The sequence below is a fragment of the Sceloporus occidentalis genome, unplaced genomic scaffold (assembly GCF_023333645.1).
Source record: "Sceloporus occidentalis isolate IW3139 unplaced genomic scaffold, rSceOcc1.0.p SCAF_50, whole genome shotgun sequence".
NCBI classification, from domain to species: Eukaryota; Metazoa; Chordata; class Lepidosauria; order Squamata; family Phrynosomatidae; genus Sceloporus; species Sceloporus occidentalis.
The window spans coordinates 4,690,509-4,701,572 of record NW_028317030.1 but is presented as its reverse complement, the minus strand read 5'-3'; the positions used below and the strand labels follow the sequence as shown (position 1 = coordinate 4,701,572).

At 39.7% G+C, this 11,064-nt stretch overlaps 1 protein-coding gene across 1 annotated transcript in view; it reads left to right on the top strand.

The window, feature by feature from the left end:
• Window positions 1–2,668: 2,668 nt before the first annotated feature.
• Window positions 2,669–11,064, top strand: part of LOC149288681 (myoferlin-like) — a 58,815-nt gene continuing 50,419 nt past the window's right edge. Inside the window, exons 1-2 of the mRNA XM_089491385.1 lie at window positions 2,669–2,756; window positions 10,482–10,537. Of these exons, the coding sequence (XP_089347511.1) occupies window positions 2,669–2,756; window positions 10,482–10,537 (144 nt within the window). The remainder of the gene's footprint in view (window positions 2,757–10,481; window positions 10,538–11,064) is intronic.

Here is an 11,064-nt window from a genome sequence, read left to right as displayed (position 1 = left end):
GCGCCCACAAAGTTGGGTAAAAGGAAATTAACTCTTTGTCTCCTGAAATGTTATTGCTGATTTCTTTGTAGGAAAGTAACTATGTAACGAAAATAGATGAATGGTGGACTTGGCCCACATGTAACATAAGCAAGACTGGAACAAGATACCGGACGCGGGTCTCAGCTGTTCACTTACATATACATTTAAGAGCCGAAAAAAGCAGATGGAGGCTGCGGAACGGTTTACGGGAGCCGCTAAAAATGAAAACAGCTGAAATTCCACATTTAAGAGGCTGGGGGTTGGCAGACAAGATGAGACTTAAATCGGGGTAACCACATTTCCCCTATACTGAGGAACACATATGGAAGCCATTGCTGACTGCTGCCCTGCATAATGCATTATATATAATATATATTTATAAATTTGTTTTAACATTTCTGCAGTTTTTGTGTTCAGCTGCAATTTTCTTCTTTCTTATTTACTGTACCCACAAATTATAAATTGATTTTGTCAGGACAAGAAGAGCTTTCCTTGGATACCATTATTTTGATCATATCATATAATGTATTAAAAAAACATAATAAAATACATTACATTCTTACATTCCACACTATTTGGTTGTTTTTTTGTACTTTGGGGGCAAGAAAATGATTTTTATGTATATTTCTAGCGGGAGTGGAACACCTATGTTTTTAACATTTATTTACTTTTTTTTTTACATGTCAATGGTTCCCCTTGTGGTGTCATGGTTACATCACTGGACTTTTTTTTACATTTTCATTTATTCTTTATTTAAAATGTTTAAATATTTAATTTTTTAATTTTTATATATTTTATATTTGCAGGGCTCCACTGCCCATGCGTTGCTTATTGCAGCGTCTGTGAGGTCTCAGGATGGACGTCGCCATCTTGTAAAAGGCATTCTGCTTTTCGATTGGCGAATGTGATCGCTCCAATGAATGAAGTGATTAGAAAGCGAACGTTAACTGCAGGTGTTAACTTTTCTGTGACCTGCCTGGCATGTCAATTGTCATTAAGGGGTTAAAGCCTGTAATAAATCTTTTTCAAATATGAGCAAATTCTGCTATCTACCGGCGATATATGTAATCTATATTTGTCAAATAGTCTTTACCTAATGTATTGGTTTGCCTTCAAAATATTGTGTGTTGTTGGAGCTATATAAATAAAAGATAAAAATAATAATAAAAGTAAATAGAGGGAACAAAAACAGTGGTGGTTTTCCATTTTTACATCTAGATTGTAAGCTCTTTGAGCAGGGCCCTTATTACCTTTGTTTCTGTAAGTCCAGATTGTCATTTGATGCATTACTAGTTTTGTCCTGTTTACTTGTACAACACTACAGAATATGATGGCGCTATATAAATCAACAAATAATAAATGTTACAGTTTACATATTGTAGTTACAGTGGTCTGCCAGCAGGGGCAGTATCGGAATGCATCAAATGGCAATGATGCAGCTGCTCGCGTATAAAGAAATATGCGTCCGATGGGATGATATAGGGGTAGGTAACCTTGGGGTAACCTTTTCTGCTGCCTTCAGCCACCTCCTCCTCGCTCAGCGTCTGCACCACTTTAAAAAGAGCACCTTTCAGACACAAGCGGCGAAGTATGATGTCATATCTCGGCGAGCTGTGTCTATTGTATACCTTTAAGACAACGCTTCCTTATAATTGGAACCGATGTTCTAAAAGAGTGCATGCAATATGCGTCATGCAATGAACGATCGGAGCTCTTTTGAACTGACATCAGTCGTAGTAATATGGGCTACTACTTATTGGATGAGATATTTTAAGTATTTTTTTACCTTCTGCCACTCAAAAAGGTAATAAGATCTAAAATATGTATTTTGGTCTCTAACAGTTTCAGGGGGTGCAGCGTTAAAAATAAAACTTTTTTTTACCAAATGCAGAAAGTAATATGACGGATTGGGTTAATATGTTTATTTCTGACGTTGACCAGGAGCACTGGCCAATGCTGACAACTCTTTGAAGACGCATACCTTTCTGATCTAAAACAACTCATTTTGGTTTGGGGCTCATTTCATGTTTTTAATGTAGGACTAGCAAGAAACCGAATACAATGTGACAACAAGCCTTGTATGGACAGTCCTGGGAACTCAATGGACACTACTGACAATCCATGGGCAGTACTTACAACCTATGGGCAATACATACAATCTATGGGCAGTACATACAATCTATGGGCAATACATACAATCTATGAGCAATACATACAATATATGGGCAGTACATACAATCTATGGGCAATACATACAATCTATGGGCAGTACATACAATCTATGGGCAATACATACAATCTATGGGCAGTGCTGACAATCTATAAACAGTACTTGAGAATTCTATAGACAATCCTAACAATCTATTGCTTTTGCTTTAGGGCAATTTAACCAAGAATTGCTCCTCTTTTCAGCGTGCATGAAAGCGCAGGCTGGTACCTGTTTCTGTTAGTGATCTGCAGAGAGATCGGTTTACAGGTATTTGCAGAACTGCCTTTTTAGTGAGTAATAAGGTCCACCCTTCTCCTATTGTAAAGCTGCTTCCCCTCTCTCCTCATTAGGAGCTGCCTTGTCCCAACACAAGGCTGGGCAGGCTTCTCAGCGACACGCAGCTTCTCCTAATGCTCCTCTATCCCACATCCTTCCAAAATGCTCAAGGTGTTTGTGGATTCAGCGGTTAATATCCCCAAAACCAAGCTTGGGAAGCCGGATCCTGTTGTCACAGTGGTCTTCAAAGGTAAGGAAGAAACTCCTAAGTGGGCATTCGGAATCTGAGCGCATCTGAAGTTCCATTTACAACCCCCCTTTACTTGGCTCTTGGAATAATATAATCTCCTGAACTCAAGAGACCATAAAAATGAGATTTATCTGCAACTGAGAAATGCGTCTTCTTCTGGAGTCCCTTTTATCTGAGTTGGCACCAAATGCAAATTTGTAACTTTCTATTAATTTCATTAAAAAAAAAAAAAAAAAAAGTTTAACTACAGGAATCCAGGAAGTATCTCGCACATATGTTATATGTGACGATACGAGGCACGTTGCTGTGTGTTTATTGAAACATGATACTTTGTTTTACATATAGGAAAATCGTTTTTTGACGACACGGCTTAAAGTATAAATAATCATGATAATTTGTAATTACTAACATTCCATTCCTCGTTTTCTTAGGTTTAATACTTTATTAGGTCATTTCTTCTTGAGCGTGATTTTCTGGCAAGGTTACTTATTCGAAACACTCCATTTCAACATAATACACATAAAACATGTAATTATTACACAGCATAACCTTCTTAGTTCATTCTGGAGGTATTACGACTCTGTAGAGCATTCCTCGCCATCGTGTCCATGATGGGGTTAAATAGCTGTGCTGAGAACAGTTTTCGGCATTAAGGAACACGCCTGCCGTGCATTTGCGGTTACTTTTGTAGGTGATTATTAGACACGATTAAATTCTTACCTACCGGGCATACCCGCAAGCCTTCTCTCTGTATTAATGACATGCAAATGCCTATGGTTACCGGATGTGTTTTGTACAAATATTTTGGAGGTTGCTTAAAGGGTTAACTAGTGGAATTTCTAAGTAGGTGTTTTTGGAAATGTAAAGGCCTTTACTACTTAAAGAAATACCTTGCGGCGGAGGGGGGTTATTCTTAATTCAAGGTTCTGGGGATGTGTTTATAAAATTTAATATTTATAATATTTCTAAATCTATATGCAGCTCTGTTGATTGGTAGGTTCCTCAGCGCTGCCTTTCTTCTAGAATGATGTTAAAATGTACTTTTTCCCTCTCGGATTAAAAATCTTATTTATTGTTAGAAACCTCTAAATCCACAAATATGTGTACCACCCTCCACGCAGGGAGTACTTTCCAGGCTAGAATACTATGGGTGTTGGGGTATTAATGTTGGGCAGCTGATGGTGATACAAAAAAAGCAATGAATGCATTTTTATTTTGTTTTATTCTTCTTCTTTTTTTTTATTTTATATATAATAAACTTGTAAACTTGGATAGGTCTCCCCCCTCTATCTGCTTAGATGGTATGGTCCATGTTAAGTCTGATTCCCAAATCCTGCTGTATCCGGTGATCCTCACCCTGAAGTCTGGTTTCTATGTAATAACAAAAAAGAAAATCACTAGGATTTGCTAAAAATGTCCTCCCTGCCCCCTTTGCTCTGATGATCTCTTTCTTTTAACACTTTATACCGTAATCTAGACTCTTCATTACTTTTCTTGACCATGGCAGTCCAACCAACCATTCATTCTATTTAGCATTTATTTTTTCCACTTCCTCTTGCTTTGCACTTTTTTTTTTTTTTTTTCTCTTTGTGTAAAACTTTCCTATGTTCGTCTGGTAAAAATATCAAATTACTGCGCTCTGTGCCAGATTTTATACCCTGCATAATTGTCGGTTGAATCATGGTTGAGATTGCGATGTTTTGACTTGCAACAAACCAAGTTTTGCTTACTGCAGAAAAGTGCACGTGGGGGAGGAGGTTGAAGTGTAGGTATCATTATGGCTCAGCTGGATAACTTTCACCGTTTTCATCCTGGATCATCTTTTAGTTTATGACGAAGAACACCATTTAGGTGACAAAGACTTTTGGAATATAGCAAGCAATTTTACTAGCAGAATAATCTAGTGATGGGGAACCCAACCTCGGAAAGGCCAGATTGGGTCTACAGGAGGACACCAAACGAAAAGGTGGAAAATAGGAGCTCTGGGTTGTCCAGGAGCTACACCGATCGGGAAGATGTTATGACGTGGTTTGCCTACTGACAAGGCCACACACGGTGGCCACATTCAAGGGCGAGATGCGGGGATGCTTTTTAATCCCAGTCCTGGACCAAGTTTATAGCTCACCAAAGACTCTCGGCTATAGACTCAATCACATGAATCAGAACAGAAGCCGTATGTGATGTTTTCTGGAGGATAAATGCCTTGTTTCAAGTAGCTGGTGGTGGGATTAATGGATTCCTCAAATCTGATGCTTAAATCAGCGCTCTGGGACCGTATGGTCACAAATTCTGGCTGATTTCTCCATACTGTACACTATTTTCGAATATATTGAAGACATTTAAGAATGAGTGCTATCAGGTTGTCCCCAAAGAGCAGGTAGGGCTTGTTAGAGTTGTCATAGCTGTTAGCGTCCCAAGCGGTTCTCGCTTCCTATGGAATTCGGTGTTTCTATTTGTAACGGCATCCAATTCAGAAAATAACTAGAATATCATATTAAATCCCGTTTCTAATACAGATAATTCTACTATGGATTCAGATATTTGTATCGGCCCATGGGGAGCGGGGGGGGGACTCAAGTAGGCAGTTTCTTCTCTCGACAGAGCAATCTTAGAACTCTGACATTGCTGCCAATTCTGGAACTATGTTAATGAATTAATTCCTGCCATAGTACGTGATCTGCGCAGAATGTTTTGAATGCTTCTTCTCCAGAGTTAAACTCTCAAGCTTTCTCATAATCAACGAGGAAGCCAAAAGTCAAGTCATCTTCTCTACAATATTCTACTTATCTCATACCTTGGACGTGTCAATGTTGATGCTCAATTCTGCATTCTAGAATAGTTCCAGAATCCCCCCCCCCCCTTTCATTATTAAGCCTATCCATGTCACAGGAAAGTAAGTCCATTGGCAGTACCGGCAGTTCTAAGCTCGCTCTGTCTGTGCCGGGTCACAAACACCGGTTGATGCCAGCTGATTGGTAGAGGAAAGTTTCACGTTAAATGTTTTATAGCTCACCTTAAACTTGCTGTGATGTCATCGGATGATTAAAATGACACTTTCATGCACTTTGTTTCTGGAAACCTGGAAGGTGTGTCTGACATTTACAATATTTCAGGAACCAAAAATACATTTAATGGCACAGGGCGCACATCGCTGATTGTGAATACAGCAAAAAAAAAGCAGACTTAATCTGGAGACATTATAACAAAGACAGCAAAAGGTGCAGCTTGTGTGAAAACTAACTCTAAAATTCTATTTTATATGTCCCTTTTGTCTTTTTTTTCTCTTTATATACTGTCTTCCATAGGTAAAGGAGCTGATAAAACACTAAAACTTTCAGAAAGTCCATCCGAGGATCTTTTACCCCGCGTTTTTTTCACATTATTAAGAGTTATCAATAATAATATTTCCGAATGTATGTTTTAATGCGCAGGTCAACACGGACCCCCACCTTGACCTCTCCCCCACCAAGCACTAGTGATAAAGGTTTTTTTAAATTAAGATTTGAAGTCCTGGATCTTTCATGAGAATCCAACTTCCTGATGATTTGACCAATCTTCTTTTATTATTATTATTATTATTATTATTATTATTAAGACCAAGGGCAACTTTTTCTCATACATTACTTTAGGACAGTTATCTTTGTACAGTGCTGTCTGGCAGACAACTGTTTTTTTACTTAATGTATTTTATTTACCATAAAAAATTATCAGTTTTTTTTTTTTTTTAAAGTTTGTTTTATTGAATTATTTTAATTATCAGCGTCTCTGTAGACATAGCCCAAAGGCATGTATGCAGGGGGAAGCAGGGAACCTCCCAATTTCCAAGGACCTTCTTATACTTCATATGAAAATGTAAATAATTTCCCTATCTCGCTGATCCGTCTTCTCAGGAAAGGACATGGGGGGGGGGGGTAAACATAAAATAACTTTTTCCTGCTATTATGGGGAAATATTTACATTTAATAATATTTACAGAATACGTATCAGTGTTTAATATTTCAACTCGCTATATATTATGATGAGCTGACCCTGGTGAGCTTCTCAAGCAAGAAGCGTTCACCTGGCCCTGTATAATGTATAGTTAAATAATTTAACTGGCTCCATAGAGTAACAACATCCCCCTCCAAGTTAATTATGCATTATACAGGGCCAGCTCAGCCCTTCTCGCAGTAGAAACTTGTTTGGGTTGGCCATGTTATAATGCATAGCGAAGACATGGATCTGAAATGTTTGCCTTCTGCAAACTCCTTGTTAACTAAATAAACCACTCTCTCTTTATCGATTTATTATTATTATATACCCTTCATAATATTTATATCGGTGCTGGCGATTCTTTCCTCTAGGGGGCGATAGCCTAAGGAGATTTTCCCAATAGCAGCCCACAATTTATCTTATTACATGACCTGTGTAATTAGATAATAGGACCATTATGCACTGACCAATGAGATTACTTTTTTAATCATTTCTGAAATACTGTTAAAATGTATACTTTCCTCCCAAAATTTTGCTTTCCTATATCCTGTACCACAAAACCGATGTAATGTTAACTCTAGTAACCAACTGAAAAAGAGCAGATCTAGTGTCGTGAGGTTATAACATTACTCAAAGTTCTACAGCTCCCCGGTTATCCGCTGCTTAGGCGTGTAATTAGCGTGTTGCTCTGTAGTTTCCGCAGGTGAGGGCGTTGGCTGGGCTTATACCAGTTTTGTATCCCGTGGCCATGTCGAGATTAAGCCGTCGATTGTCAGCTTCTTCTACAGTAGAAGGTTGCTTTTGTGACATTGACTTTTTTTTTTTTAACAGACAAGTGCCTGTTAACCCTTCGAGTACGCCTGGCTATTTATTTATTTATTTGTGCCTTTGAGTTTAACCCCTTTTGGAGGTATCTGCACCGGTCAGGTCCTTGTCTTCTCCACTGCCAGGAAGTCGATGATGTCCTTCAAACCGGTTGTCAAAATACTGTACTAATCCATAGTGTTAGCCTTAAAATAAGGCAGTTTATGACTAATCCAAACCAGAGCTTCTACATTTTTTCCAATTATATAAATCATTTTAACATAGTCCTAAACGTAGGGTCGTTTTGGGACCGAATGTTGGGCGAGTAAAAACCAATTACATCTCTACAAGGCATCCCCCCCCCCCCCCAAAAAAAAGAGCATTTTATTATTAATAAAAAAATAGAAATAAAAAAAAAATTCTGAGTTATCCTGTAAGGTGCTATGTTGTCTGGTTCTATAGTCCGTATTTGGCCCACGTTCAGTTCCATTCTCTATGTCTGTAATAAAGTCTGATTTTTATGACAATTGCCCAAAGCGGTACGGCTTCGAAGATTGCGTAAGTGTGTGTGTGTGTGCGTGGCTTCTGTATACCTTCTCATAATAATATGAGGTTATTTGCCGTCTCGGGCTCTCCCTACTTGTCTTTCTTCCTGTATTTACTCAACGGACAATTCAGTGGGAATACACTCCCTTGTATAAACAATATCGGCAAACAGCGCTCAGCCCTTCGTCGGGTATTACAGAAAGCGCTAAATACGTAAACTTGTCATTATTTGCTCAATTGCCCTCGGTAACGCGAGTGTCTTCATTAAAATAATTTATTCCACTTAAGCAAGAGGGCCAATAATTGCTACAAATTCCCTTTTGGAATAATCTCCTTAGAAGGTTTTGCTATGATCTGTCATATTAAAGGTGCCGTTCCACCTACTCTGCTGAAGTTAACACTCCTGTAGCCAAATGCAGAATTAGAAAACTAGAGCAGAAATCTTCAAGTAAAAGTTTGACATCTTCATCGTTTTTGCCCGAAACACCTGTCATGCGCTATCCCCAGAAGCCTCCTCCAGTCCTCCTCTGCTGGCTTTGTCATTAAGGGGTTAATAAGTTTTTATTTTTTTTTATACATTAAATATAAAGTAAAATAATAAAAATTCTACGCTGAAGTTTTTTCCCCAAAATCTCTAAAAGCGACGCTTCCCCCTTGTATGTTTTTATACACACAAACGTTTGAGACGGTTCCATTTTTTTTGGTCTTTGGAGCATCTCGCATTGATTTTCTCTGTGATCTTCAGAAACTGCAACTCCTCCAGCCTCACGTGGATTTTTTTAATATGTTACAGATGCTTTGTTTCCCATCCCCCCTCCCAAACTGCAGAATGTTTATGACATAAACTTTCTCCCTCCTCAACGCGAGAAATCTTAAGCTGTTAAGGTACATATTTAGTGTTGGTCCGTCGGAATGTCCGATCGTCGCCAGCTACGGTTTATTTAAGAAATAGTTACTTAAACGACAGTTTAAACTCGGTCCCGGCCTGTGGCCCACGGGAAGTCGCAGCCACTCGGGTGAGTCACTCGCTCCAAAGGAATGTTAATGTTGTTACAGATCCTAAACCAGCAGGAATGCTATATTTAAATGCAGCTGTTCATGACGATTGTGTGTTCGGTGATGCGTTAATAGAGGCAGCTCTTCTAGATCTGAACTAGAACAGCGCCCACCAGCAAACCCCTAGGAGATGATCATGTGGGTTCCTTGGGGGTGGCGGAAGAACAGGTGAAGAGCGGCATTTGCGCCATTGTGGCACAGATTCACCATGTGCGCCCTCTAGTGGCTGCACGATGCAACTGTTCAGCATCACGAGTAAATGATGGGGACTACTGATCTCTGCTCCCTCATGGGTGGTGCCATTCGATGTCCCTCTCAAAGTTACACTATTGGTTCTGCCTTCATAATACAGAGTAAAGGAAAGGAGACAAAATGTGGCCCTACTGCAAACTGTGCTGAGAGCCCCACTTAGAAACATAAAATTTGGCAGCAGATAACCATTTGGCCCGTCTACTCTGCCCATTGCTCCTGCTGTGAAGACGAAATCTGTTGTCTTGTCTTGGATTCTGGATAGCCGTATACATGTTTATGTTCCCTCGCTGTATTTGCCTCTACCACAGATGCTGGGAAGCAGATCTACCACCCACTCGGTAAAGGAAGTATGTATACAGTATCTTGGATCTAAATGGCTGTGTCATGAAATGCCATTGCATATATGCATACCAAGGAAATTCCCAGGACTCCCCTCTCCTGCAGTGGGTGGGGGAGGGGGACATGGCTTCTCCCGTAATCACAATGTAACAATTTTACACAAACCCCATGGTGTGCGTAACCTGCAACTTTCAAGGTATCCTGGCCGTTGTTTGATGGTTTATTATTTGGCTCCTGTCCTTTCCAAGCCTATTGGTTGAAATCCCTGCCACGCCTCCCTCATTTCTTCTCATCCTTCCCCTGAGGAACATTAGAGTGTTCCAGGGGCACACACTTTAGTGAATAAAGTCCAAACTGACCCTTCAGCTCTTGTAAACAAGTTCATTTGATACATGAAATCACGTGATACCACCAGACATCAAAGAACATAACTATTTACCCCACTACTTGTTCCAGAATCGAAGTAGTTGACTTTCTGCTAGCTCAGCATTACTAAGTATTTATTTATACATCCATTCCATTCACTGTTTAACCCCTTAAGGACAAAGCCCATCAATCAAACCATATTCTGTTTTTAAATAGATTGTAAGCTCGCATGGACAGGGGCCTCTTCTCTGCCTGTGCCAGAACAGCTTAATGTGTGTTAAGGTTATTGATTTTAATGTTAATTTTCTCTTTTTCTGTTGTAACATCCCTACACGTTCTACCGGCACTCTGTGAATAAAATGTAATGTCATTTCTCGTTTGTGTTTACAGATGAGAAAAAGAAAACCAAGACGATCGACAGCGAGCTCAATCCTGTCTGGAAAGAGGTGATTATTTTTATTTTTTTTATTTTTAACAAGTATATCACAGGAGTGATAAAGGGCCATTGGAACACAGGAGTGATAAAGGGCCATTGGGACACAGGAGTGATGGGAGTGATAAAGGGCCATTGGAACATGGGAGTGATAAAGGGCCATTGGAACACGGGAGTGATGGGAGTGATAAAGGGGCATTGGAACACAGGAGTGATGGGAGTGATAAAGGGCCATTGGAACACAGGAGTGATGGGAGTGATAAAGGGCCATTGGAACACAGGAGTGATGGGAGTGATAAAGGGCCATTGGAACACAGGATTGATGGGAGTGATAAAGGGGCGTTGGGACACAGGAGTGATGGGAGTGATAAAGGGACATTGGAACACAGGAGTGATGGGAGTGATAAAGGGCCTCTGTACGCCTATTAAGAGATTCCAGTAAAAATCGGCTGTTTCCAGCTATAATAGTCATTTACAAAATTAACCCCGTCTGCGCTGGATTTCTGATCCATCTCACGTTATTTTAATGTGCAAACTTTG